The 13,457-nt window shown below is 42.0% G+C and overlaps 1 protein-coding gene across 2 annotated transcripts in view; it reads left to right on the top strand.

Annotated features, from left to right (window-relative positions):
* Window positions 1-13,457, top strand: part of ldlrad3 (low density lipoprotein receptor class A domain containing 3) — an 83,626-nt gene that overhangs the window by 24,538 nt on the left and 45,631 nt on the right. For both annotated transcript variants that reach the window (XM_083547589.1, XM_083547588.1), the window contains exon 2: window positions 6,989-7,135. In XM_083547589.1, the coding sequence (XP_083403715.1) occupies window positions 6,989-7,135 (147 nt within the window). The remainder of the gene's footprint in view (window positions 1-6,988; window positions 7,136-13,457) is intronic.

Raw genomic sequence — 13,457 nt, forward strand, 5'->3', positions numbered from 1 at the left:
TTGCTATTACGATAAATATTGGCATTTTTGCCTCCCTATCCCCTCTTGCATAGGACTTGCATATCAATTCTACTGGTGTAACATTCGTTAATGACTTTTTCTAGCCACTAGACTTCAGTCTCTGATGTCTTGCATGCCTGGTATTTGATAGAAATGTCTCACTTGCCGTGACCGCGTATAGATTGCTCACAGATATTTGCAGCAGCATCTCCTAAATTTGTCACTTGTCACCCGTGTCATCTCCTGTCCCTTTGAAGTTGGTGTAAGTAAGCATCACTTCTCCGTTAATATATCTGCGTGGGCGCATACATTAGAGCTGCTGTAGAAACGCACGCGTGTTTGTTCCTCTCTCAGGCCTATTAGGAGCAGCAAAAGACTAATATAATTGTGTGGCAGGGTGCAGGTGTGCTGCTGTGGCTGTGTTTGCTCTCCACAGGCTTCATGTTAAATAGCCAGGAAGCAGACAATATTTTCCCAGGATAGTTGGCACAGCACCCATCATTCCATGCCAACGGCACCCGGATACCACTTCGGGCTCATTTTATTTCCATCCCTCGTATTAAATTACCATTAACGCACTGACAGGGTTTACAGACAGGGCTGAGAGGAGCACCACGAGACATTCGAGTCTTGTCACCGATCTCACTGCCTACAGTGTGTGTGGGGTGAGGGGCATGTAAGCTGGTTGAAACAGCATCTGTGCTACCCGAGCAGCCTGTTGGAGAAGCCGGAACCTTTCACTGTGCTGGGCATACCATGTTTTTGAGAAAGAGATTTGAACTCTGCAACAAGCATAATTCTCATTCATTTATCATAATTACACATGGAACTCACCGGGGTTGCAAAATACGAAAATTAGACTAAAGCAAATCATTAGTTTATTTAAGTCTCGCAACATATCCAGATACTCTCTTATCAGCTGTAATTAGAATAATAACAGTGTAAGTATTTGGATTTCATACATGTAAACTATTGTTTGTTTGTATTTTGCATAACACACACACACACACACACACACACACACACACAAACTATGTACCTGACGGTGTCATTCCTGGACTTTAAGTACATTTCAGTCCCCTGACAGAAATTGTTAGTAGACAACATGTCTATTGTCCAGGTATGTGTAACTTGTGATTTGAATTACAGCTACACAATTGTTGTGGGTGCTGCAATTATTCCATCCAATCGGATTTCAACAGCACCGTGGTGCAAAAATGCTCTATTTAATTGCCGCAGTATTTTTCCTGACACGTCGCTGTCAATTCTTTTGTTAATTCTAGCAAGATAACATGACACAAGTCGAATCTGTAACTAGCTGTGTTTGTCACGCTCATGCTTATATAACAGCACAGCCTTTGTTGTTGTTTTGAATATCCAAGCTGGAAAATGGGTGAGCAAAGTAAATGTCACAGACCCAGCAGGCTAGAACTCGTGTAACACTTAAAGGCTGTTTAGACATCGGTTTCTTTTTAGACAGATGCTCCAGATTACTGTACACATTATTATATTTTCTATGCATTGTTATTTTCATAAAGTAAGGCTCTGTTTGAGTTTTAATTCTCTTAGTTGATTGTTTCACATAATGTTCTTGCATTTAGTGATTTAGTCAGCTGCTAATGCAGATGGGTTTTAGTCCCGATTTCCTTGCAGCAGAAAATTTGGTGGAATTTGCAACAGCCTCGTCCATCTCGTGTAGTTAAGCAACACGAGTCTACGAGCTGCTGTAGGTGCACTTAATTTCAAGCGTGTTTGATGTTTTTTGGTGAGAAATCTTGTGTATTGTGAGGATCCTCCGACAAGAAGGAAGAACAATAACGAACAACGGCGAATAGGGTTAGAAAGTAAACTCTCACATGAAAAGGGTGGAACAAACACAATCCAGTTCATTCAGCTAAATCTTATGGACGAAAGTTTGTGTAACCCCTGACTGTATGTGCTTTTTGAACATCCCAGTTAACATTTAGTCCCCAATTGCTGTTATCATCCATTCTTCCGGGAAGATGTTTCACTAGATTCTGGAGAGTATATGTGGAGATTTGTGCTCATTCAGCCACAAGGGCTTAAGTAAAGGCAGGTACTGATGTAGGGTGAGGAGGCCTGGGGTGCAGTCCCAAAGATTTTAATTAGGGTTGAGTTCACAGCTCTCTAGCAGGCCATTTAAGAGCTTCCTCTCCAACTCATAAAAACCATATCTTCATGCAGCTCACATTGTGCTGAAAAGCTTTGGGTCTCCTGGTTGACGTGAAGGGAAAATGTAATGTTCCTGCATCCAAAGACCTTCAACTTAGTGGTAACAGGTTTAACATTTGTTTCATACATGTGCAGGAATAGTAGTCATGTTGTGACGAGCGTGACAAAACAGACGCTCTCATTTATATTTGGGTGAAAACAGTATTTGGGGATCCAAAACACTTCATTTGGAATCTCTACAGGTGAAGGATTGTGTACATCGGCAGTACCAAAGGAAGTCGTGTAGTGTGAGCAGCACAGCGATTCTGAGATTTAGTGAAAGTGTAGTGTAGCATCCACTTGCCATAAAAGGCGCCATGGATTGTCATGGAAGACTTTTGCAGCAAGCAGCATCAGCAGCAGTATAAGAAGCAGCTGAATCCTGCTCTCATCCCGCCGCTCAGATCCCAGTCTTGTCTGCTTCGGATCTGCCAGACCATCTGAGGTGCTGATAGCGATGCTCGCACATACTTCCTTTCATCCTCACGTATTGATGAAAAGGAAGGCAGTGGAGCAGGATATGAAATGGAGCCTTTGCGATTGTGTGGGTTAGGGGATGTTTGAGATTAGAGGGTCCTCAATGACTGTCATCGAGTTCTTCCAGCTTAATGGTGCTGGTGTAAAGTGGAGTACAGGGAATGCACACACACACACACACATGCACGCACCAGGAAAGAGAACAAAAGCCCATTTTCTGTCACCATTATTTTGTGCTGTCTTACTGAAAGTGATGAAAGAGCTTTAGAGACATGCTGACAGAACGAAAGAGAGGGAGAGAGGGAGTTTTGATGTGAAGAAAGAAAGAGGACAGAAAGAAAGCCATACCTGAAGGCAGGATTACTGCGAAAGGCTTTAGACAGAGACTTGCATTTCTGTATTGTCACCGTGATTGCGTTGCAGTGCTTTTTCCCCGAGTTTATGCTCATATTGTAGTTTGTATGTGAATGTGAATACACCAGTAGGCATAAGGGCGGCAGGTGCTTCCTCAATCTTTTTATTTATTGTATATTTATGTTGTCATTTGTCATTTTCTTCAGGATGGAGTTTGTTACAAAATAGAGCTGATGAATTTCATTTAGTTTTCTCCATTCTTTTGCTAATAACATATTATAGGATGAGAAGGGATGATTGATATCAGCATTATAGGGAGCACTGGGCTGGAATCACACTGGCCTTGTTGCTGGTTTATTGTCCTCTTCCAACATGCTTGCATGCTTCCCTGACTAAACAGGGATGTTTATGTGAGATATGAAGGGTGGGGATGGAAACTAGCAAAAAACAAGCTCTTCTTACAGACATTAACTTTCTTTTCGGCTTCTCCCGTTAGGGGTCGCCACAGCGGATCCTCCGCACGTTTGATTTGGCACATGTTTTACGCTGGATGCCCTTCCTAACGCAACCCTCCCCAATTTATCCGGGCTTGGGACCGGCACTAAGAGTGGCTGGGGATGGTTCCCTGACCGGGAATCGAACCCGGGTCGCAGCGGTGGGAGTGCTGCATCTTAACCACTAGACCACCAGGGGACCTCTCTTCTTACAGACATTATAAGACAGAAATCTTTTAGTAGGTAGTGAAGAGTTTGTGTGGTTTGGACAGGATTAAAAATGAGTTTATTAGAGGGACAGCGCATGTAGGACATTTTGGAGACAAAGTGAGGGAGGCAAGATTGAGATGGTTTGGACATGTGCAGAGGAGGGACATGAGTTATATCGGTAGGAGAAAAAAGAGGAAGGCCAAGGAGGAGGTTTATGGATGTGGTGAGGGAAGACATGAAGGCTGTTGCGTTGGTAGAGGCATATGTGAGGACAGAGGGGTATGGAGACGGATAATCCGCTGTGGCGACCCCTAATGGAAGCAGGTGAAAGAAGAAGAAGCTTAGAGGTATGATATAGCCAAATAAGTGGAAGCATAAAGTTATCCTAACTCAAAAAGCTCTGACTCTGGCTTCAGTCTTAGATTTTTTTTTTTTTACTTTGAATCTTCACAGAAAAGCTCACTATGAACACCAGCACATCCTCCTCAATGTTTCATTAACCAGATAACACACCATGCTATGATCTGTTTATTACCGCATGAATGATAGGTACAGGAGATTATTAATAATAATAATTTAGTGCTTTATATGCATCCGCTGCACGAGTTCTAACAATTAAACAATGACTGACCTTTCTTTAAAAATGAGCCTGTCTCTGGCACGCCCGTGTTTGTGTATGCTGCAGCCCGAGCATCACGAGATGACAATAAAACTTTCTTTTCGGCTTCTCCCGTTAGGGGTCGCCACAGCGGATCCTCCGCACGTTTGATTTGGCACATGTTTTACGCTGGATGCCCTTCCTAACGCAACCCTCCCCAATTTATCCGGGCTTGGGACCGGCACTAAGAGTGGCTGGGGATGGTTCCCTGACCGGGAATCGAACCCGGGTCGCAGCGGTGGGAGCGCTGCATCTTAACCACTAGACCACCAGGGGACTATGACAATATGAATTCAAAATCACTCGTCACAAAAAAAGTTAGAAAAGACAACACATAAAAGTGCCTCTTTATTCCCCCTGCCATTCTCAACTGTTATTGCACATGATATTCCAAAGTGTTGCATCAGCTCCTGCGGGGAGCAAGAGAACGCCAGTGCAGAGTTCAGGTCTGGAGGGCAGGGTACAGACAGTCGAAAATCAGGAAGCACTCGTTCTTCTGTCTGTCCAACTAAAATTTCATTAAGTCACGATTTACTCAGCAGCTGCGTTTCGGGTGTTATAACGAGCTTCTTTTGCGTGTTCTGTAATCACAGGATGATTGCTTCAAGCCTTCCAATATTCTACTATAATAAAGCGGTTTTTTGCAATCCTCAGAACAGAGTATGGAGATGCATTTCTTCTTTTTTCTTCCCCTCTGCAAAACACACTAATATATAATTGCGATTTTACACACCGCAGTTATATTTCATTGTAAAAAAGTGGAGGCAGTGCACATGATCTCTTATTTTACACCGGTTTCACATGAGAATCGCATACTGTTTCTGATGTTTTAATAGTTTCAGGATCACAAAAAATTATTTATAAACGCTGTAGGAAATATGCAAATTCTTCACATTGTGCAACTCATTTACTGGGTCTGTAATTGTACCCTTTTAAAAATATGAATCAGAAAAAAAAGTTTCAGGGCATCTGACTTTTTTTTGTGGTTCTTTCCCACACTGTTACCACAAAGTTAGAGCCGCACAGTTGTATATGATTTTCTTCGGCTGCATTGATTTTTCACTTTACTTGAACTAGGAGACCAAACCCTGCTTCAGCATTACAAAGCCCACGTACACAAAGCCAGCTCCATGAAGATCCGTTTTACATGGTTTGTAGCGGAAGATCTTGAGCTTTGAATCCCATCCTATCGAATCATTTCAAAGCTAACTGCACCCCCAGACCCCCTCACTGTACATCTGACTCTAATAACACTCTTGAGGCTTAATGAACACAAATCTCCACAAGCACACACCAGAATCTGGTGGAACAGCTTCCAAGAACAGCAATTCTGCCCTACATGTGGAACGTTCAAAAAGCACATACCAATTTTAGATAGGAGTCCTCAAACTTTTGTCCATATAGTGTACATTTTACATATACATTGTATAAAACACTGTCCCAAAAAACACTTTACTGTTTAACACACTGCCTGTATCATAATTCATTTTTTTTTGGCATTTTTTTATTTTTTATTTCTTCGGGCATATTGCAGTTTCTTTCGTGTGACCACACGCCTGAAGTTAGTCATGTGAGCAAATGTCCCCTGTGTAGTTCTAAATTCCTTCTGTCCAATTCCTTCACTAATTAACTTCAGTCTCCATTCTCCACCAGGCCGTTACACACATTAGCGTCAATTCATCAGGGCACACGATGGCCTCTCGCTCTGCCCTCCGGTGAATGAGCGTCAGTATCGGGTACTAGTTGGCTAATTTTAGTTTGCTACCTTGTTAGCCCTTATTTGAGCTTTTTCCCTGAGGCAGTCAGGCTCCCTCACACTCTGCTGCCCCTCAACAACGGATTGATTTTTACCTGAACTAAGCTAAAACAGACTTGATCAAACATGCACACTCATCTTCTGCTCTCATCATCAGGAGTGTGCTCTTAAATTTTGCACATACATATGCTTCTATTTTTGACTTGAGACAATTTTTTATCAGTTTTGCACAGTGGTGCACTGCCGCCTTATAGCTCCATCATCCCTGATTGAAATTCAGGTTACTGTCTTTGAGCAGTTTCACGTTTTCCCAGATTTTCTCCAGCTTCCTCCCATCTTTCCAACACTTGCAGTAGTTGAATCGGCTATTATCAATTTGCCCTGAGTATGAAATTGTGTGTTTAAGAGGCTCTAAAATGTACAGGCACAACAGCTTGTTTACATCCAGTGTGCACTCCTGATAGATAAGCTCCGAATCCACCACAACCCTGACCAGGATACACCTCCTGCTGAAGGTTTTTCCACAGTTCTGCTTAACTTTTCAATAGAATAATTCCCAGTACATTCTTATGATGTTCTTGTTGTAGTGCTAACTAGACTGTGTATGAATTATATTGCTTAAAAAGGTTTTAGTTTTTTAATCATCTGATACACTGTCCCATAGAAACATTTTGTTCCACTATGAAATGCCAGTGAAGTGAATTTCAACAGTAAAATTGCTCTCAGTGCTTTTGAAGTCAGAGCACCTTTTAATAATATTGTCAGTGTTTTTCTATCCTAAGGGTAATGTGATGTCTTGTTTTTCAGAGAGCCAGCTTCTCCCAGGGAATAACTTCACCACTGAATGCAACATTCCAGGAAACTTCATGTGTGGCGATGGCGTGTGTATCCCAGGAAGCTGGCAGTGCGACGGTTTCCCCGACTGCTTCGACAAGAGCGACGAGAAGGGTTGCCGTAAGTCACCTGAATCTTTTTAATTACAGCACAACTCATGCAAATGCTTAGCAGGGACACCTTCCCTTCCACGCCAGCAAAAGCAGTGTGTGAATATGCCAGAATAAAGCACTCGTATGATTGTTACACACCAGTAATAACAGCTAGCACAGACCGCCTCAGGCATAGTGTTTGCTTTGATCCTTCTTCGACTTCCCTGTTTTACTCTCTCAAGCGTTTGGTTCTCTTTTCACATCTCGGTATTCTTTGCACATGGAAATGGAAATGTTGGTACGACATCATTTTGTGTCTTTTGCCTGGTGAGATCTAGCCCTGTTTCAGAAAGCCCCGTCATGTTGTGTATTCTCTACACTGTCAGGGGGGTTCCCCTGCACTTACTGGCGTATCTGCTCAATCTGCTGCTTTCCACAACTGGTTTCTTTTTTAATTAAGCAGTGTGGAGGCTGTGTGATGTGTGGAGCAAAGTAAAGTGGGTCTGTGCCAAACCACCAAGCCCCTGCTGGCCCCAGCACACATTTACTGAGACTAGGCGACGCCTCTGGAGAGTCTGGTGTGTCTGCTGTCGCCTGCAGACACCTCCCTATTCTCTCTCTCTCTCTCTCTCTCTCTCTCACTCTCTCTCCCCCCCCTCTCCCCTTTTAGCTTTCTCTCTCTATCTCCCCCACTTTATTATTGCTGTGTTTAGAAGCCTGAGGAGTTTGTGTATCTTGCCTATGTGCTATCTCACTGTATAATGTGGCAGCCTGGCCTACTGTTTTAGTGTTCTGACAAAATGTGGAACACAAGGTGCTGTTCTGGCACATCTTCTCACTAGAGGTGTTACGGTTTCACAGTATGACAACCTTATCTGGAAAAAAAACACATCACAGTTTCATTGTATTAATTGCCTGACCCGCACAACAACCAATAGCATTAGAGATCGAACTCAACCTGACAGTATATTATTTTAAATATGGGGAACAATGTCAAGTTTATTTCTATAGCGCTTTTCACAACAGACATTGTCTCAAAGCAGTCTAACAGAATTTAAGAGTTTAAGGTAAACGAGGTGTATTTATCCCTGATGAGCATTGCCATAGTGACTGTGGCAAGGAACAACTCCCTTAGATGTTATGAGGAAGAAACTTTGAAGAACCAGACTCAAAAGGGAAACCCTTGATATCAAAAGTGTGAATATAGTCTTTAAACAATACAGAACACTGAGTGAGAGTGAGAACTGTCATGAGCACTGGAATGTAAGATTATGAGAAATGTCCTTTCTACAGTCTTATACAATCATTTGAGGTTATGAAAGCAGGAGCTACTAAGCAACTCATAAAATAGCTTAACATTTGCAATCATCACAGATCCAACACCAGCTTCTCCATGCCAGAGCCTTTAAACACTCAAAGAGGTTCAATAAGAGGTTTTTACCTCCTTTACAGCATCAGCCTCTAGCTTTGAGGAAATGATATTTTCCAGAGCTGCAAGTCATTAAAAAACCTTGTACGATTTCCATTTTTTTGCTGGTTAGAAAAATACAGGAAGATTCAGAGCCAAAAATGCAGAGATGAACCTTGTTTACCGATAACAGGCTGACGAGCTGCTACTGTAGAGCTACTGTAGATCTGCCTCTGGCAATGGACATATGGCTTTATAAACTATAAAATGAAAATGTCTCCACAGTATTTTTGTATTATATTTTTCCAAATAGTCACATATTTATGGTTGTAAGGATGGCTAAATGAAAAAGATGGTCATGCATGTTAATTACACTTCGAAATGAACAGCTTTTCATCTGTACAATCCCCCCCCCCCCATCTGCACCTCATGTTCTCCCATGTGTTGCTTATTTTGCTCGTGAAGAAATTCCAAATCGCATCTTGCCCCTTGCCCTTGCTAGCTGAAGACCAGCTTAAGCAAGTCTTTATCACATATTTAATATTCTGAAGAAAACCCTATTTATTTATTTATTTATTTATTTATTTATTTATTTATTTATTATCTGATTCTCTCCACCACATCTGTCTATGACTCACTCTTGATGCATGTGAAGGTGCTTCACTCGGTCACATGTCTTACCAACATCCACTATCTTCTTAAAGGGGCTGCTCCGGCCCTTAACACATACATTACCGCAAAATTAAAACCCCCAAGCTAACAAAATGAACCAAAAACAACACAGTGGATTAACGTTTATTACTATATTTAGTAAATACCAATATTTATGCCGGTCGTATCTTTATATTTTGTTGTATTTATCCGCCACACCTAAAGGCCGGTTCGTGAAAATATTGTGTGACATTAATCCGGTCCGTGACGCAAAAAAGGTTGGGGACCGCTGTTCTAAAGTAAAGTACAGTCTTATGGGAGTGGTGACAGGGACGAGATAGGGAAAGAGCCAGAGGTGGGATCACTAAGTTTTGCTTTGTCTCTCCTAACCCAAGTCATTTGCCCTGTGAGAGATGTTTCTCTTTGTAAAGCTTCTGCTTTCAAGTGCACAGCCAGAGGTGGGCAGATTTTTAACGAGGCTTTTCATTTGTAAATTCTTCAGACACTGAAGCAAACCACAATAGGCACTCAATCACAAAAGCAGCAGCCTATTCTCCCCCAATAGCAGAGAAAATAAGCACTCCAAGATAGAAAAGGACAGCAGCAAGTAAAGCAAGAGTCATTCCCAAATGGAAACAAGGTTCCACCTGTGTGTTTATCTGCTCTCTGATTAACAAGCAGACACTCATTTCCTCTGATGCGTTTTGCGTCACGTGTTTTTGCCCTGCAATTAGAAGCGGGGCATTTGTAGCGCTTCGTATTATGGATCTATTGATCTTACTTTTGACAGGCAGCTAAAATTCTCTCAGGGCTTGTTAATAACCGATTCTTCCTGATGTCGGGTCAATGACTCGACTCTTCGTCCCCTCCTAAGAAAGACTGCGCAGTCAGTGGCGGAGACAGATGAAAACAGCCTCACGCACAAATTGGGCTGTTTATGCAAAGCTAAGAGGAAAGGTCAAAGCCAATTCAGTCCCCTGTGTCTCATTAAAGGGAAATTGTTTTTGGAAATCACTCCACAATAGGGAATGTGTCGGAGCTCAGCTACTTTGAGATGTTAAATGGATCAGGATGAGTGTGTGTACGGCGGCTCCTCTGTATTTAACAATGGTATTTACTTGCCTTTTAATCTAAAGGTTTGTACAGTAGTCCCATGGATCACTGTGTATGCATGGCGTTTAAGGTATGGCTTTGGTGGAAGAAGGCATTTGGAAGAGGTTTAGCTGTAACATTTACTCTTATTGACTTCTAACTTCTCACTTGTATAAAAGAAATTGGTGTGATTTACACTTTTGGTAGGTATCATCTACAGTAGAACAATATGTCTATGGGGTGGAGTCATACGCGATCACACTCCCCTATCTGCACAAAGGTGACACAAAAGTGCAGGGGGTGGAGACAAGGCAATGTGTTGAGGGTTGTTTGGTGCTGGAGTTAGGTTTGTAGGATGAGCTTGGTCAGGTACCACTCCACCCCCTGAACTTTTGATTCTGCTCATTTTTTGTGTATCATGGAAAATAACAGAGGAGGAAAAATGAGCCAATTTTGCAAACCTTATTTACAGTCATGAGAATTTTTTTTAAATAGTATTTATATCATTTTCTTTAAGTAATTGTGTAGCACTGCAACCTGTTGGTGGATTGATTTGAAAATTGACTATTAGTACAGCTTTGCATAGTGATAACTGCTTTTTGCATTATTTATATGGACCACGATTGTTGTTGACAATCATGGAAGACAGCTAATGTTTAAATGCTTTTGTATCTTCGCACTGAGGCTGGAGATTTAAAAAAACCAAATCATTTCTATGCACATACACACCCGAGAGCAGCAACAATAAATTAGCATTAGCTCTCTGCTTATAAGATATCCATTTGTTCACCCTCACATTTTATACTTAGACTAACGAGACAGAGAGCTCACCCAAGAGCATCCCAGAAGCCTGACCTACACTCGACTTTCAGCAGCCTGACTTCCTGAGTAGAAGAAAAAAAGAATGGAAAATTATGGCTCAGCCTTGCAAACAAAGATTTCGTTGTTTCCTGATTGATATGGGTATATTTCCTGCAGTCAGATTGCCATAAACTTTGAGCAGTAAATACTAAAGTGAGAAATACATTTCATTCATTTTCTCCCGCTTATCCGTAATTCGGGTCGGCCTCCGACTGCTGCCCAATCCTCATAGCACCGTCCCTTACGGTCCCTCCTGCAGGTGGTGCGCCCACGGGAAGGCGGCCCCACGTCACTCCGACCTTACGGACCTTGATATTTCCCTCGTAAGGGACCCCCGGAGCATAGAGGGTTAAGGGCCTTGCTCAAGAGCCCAAGAGTGGCAGCTTGGCGATACCGGGGCTTGAACCCCAGACCTTCCGATCGGCAACCCAGCGCCTTAACCGCTGGAGCCACCACTCCCCTCCAGAAATTTCTGTAGAAATACATTTCATCTAGTAGAAATACATTTCATCTACAGTAATCCCCCGCTTTATCGCGGTTCGAATCTCATGCCCCAGTTTATCGCGGAATTGCATTTGCCACATAATTATTTTGTTTGGCTGATTTTCCTGCGGATAACACGACCAAAAAACTTATAGGGAATTGTTTTTATGGAGTTTTATGTTGAAATAATGAAGTTTATAGGACTGTGGTGAGACCTGCGATATTGTATGGTTTAGAGACAGTGGCATTGAGTAAAAGACAGGAGGTGGAGCTGGAGGTAGCAGAGCTGAAGATGTTAAGGTTTTTGTTGGAAGTGCAATGATGGACAGGATTAAAAATGAGTTTATTAGAGGGACAGTGCATGTAGGTCGTTTTGCAGACAAGGTGAGGGAGGTGAGATTGAGATGGTTTGGACATGTGCAGAGGAGGGACATGGGGTATATCAGTATGGGAATGCTGAGGATGGAGCCATCAGGAAGGAGGAAAAGAGGAAGACCAAGGAGGAGGTTTATGGATGTGGTGAAGGAAGATATGCAGATAGTTGGGTTAAAAGAGAAAAATGTGGAGGACAGAGGGGTATGGAGACGGATGATCCGCTGTTCTCCCTAATGGGAGAAGCTAAAAGAATAAGAAGAAGAGGATGAAGATGTTGAAATAATAAAATGTATTAATAAAAGAGTTATTATTAATTATAAAATGAAGTAAAATGTTAATACAGTACAGAACTGTATACATAAAATAGCATTTTTGGGGTGTCTTCATTTTTGGGCATCAGCTCACCCAATCATAAATTTCAGATCTGTGTGAAGCTGCAGCTCAAACCAATCGCTCACAGAGCGATACACATCCACCGACATTTCTCCATCTTTTTTTTTTTTTTAACAGGTTGTGTTTAATCACGGTTTATAATGATGAACTACTTCAAAGGTCACCTTTAATTAGATCCTGCTTCTGAATTCTTTATGCTAAATATTAATAGCAGTGTTTGGCATTTGCTATGCTTTAAATTCCACGCAGCGTTTATTTAGCAGCGTGTGTGAGGTCTTTTGTAAGACTTGGTGAGGATTAAGACATACTCACAGGAATGCTGACACTGGTAACACCAGGATAATAAAGGGTCATCAGGTCAGAATGACTTGCGGTGGACAGGGGAGGAATTTGTTAAATCCTCCGGAGAGAAACGATTCGGGTGCTTTATCTAACTTCTCAGAGGGTCTACCTCCAGTATTCCCGGATCTTTAAGCTGGACAAACAACACAAAGCTAACACACACTTAAAACCTTACCACCTTCGCTTTACAAGCAGCCACTTCTGCTCACGGCTTTCATCCATCTCAACACGGATTCATTAATTGTAAAACTTGTGCATTCATCATTTATAAATTACACATGACTTTTTTCCTCAGGTGCTCACTTTAATGAGAGTCATCAAAGCCATGGCTAAGGTTAGCCTTAAGCCTATAATGCTGCACATGTGACTAGTGAAATGATCACCTCCTAAATGCATCATGTCTTCTCAGAGACATGTGGAGGAGGGTAACTGTGTGTGTGCACAGTTGTGTGTTTGTGTGTGTTCAGTGTTGTACCACTTCTATTTCCTAAGATACCACAGGATGGGGTAGTTCAGCGGTTAAGATGTTGGATTTCTGATCAGAAGGGCATAAGTTCAAATCCCAGCAACACCAAGCTGCCACTTTCACACTTTAAGGCCTTTAACCCTCAACTGCTTGTTTGCATAAATGATATAATTGTAAGTTGCTGTGGGGAAGGGCATCTGCCAAATGGCATAACTGTCAAACCTAGTCTAATTAATGCAGTAGAATAAAGAAAATGTCTTTATTACTTATAAGCCCCAT

Source organism: Silurus aristotelis (assembly GCF_946808225.1).
Source record: "Silurus aristotelis genome assembly, chromosome: 7".
Classification (NCBI taxonomy): domain Eukaryota; kingdom Metazoa; phylum Chordata; class Actinopteri; order Siluriformes; family Siluridae; genus Silurus; species Silurus aristotelis.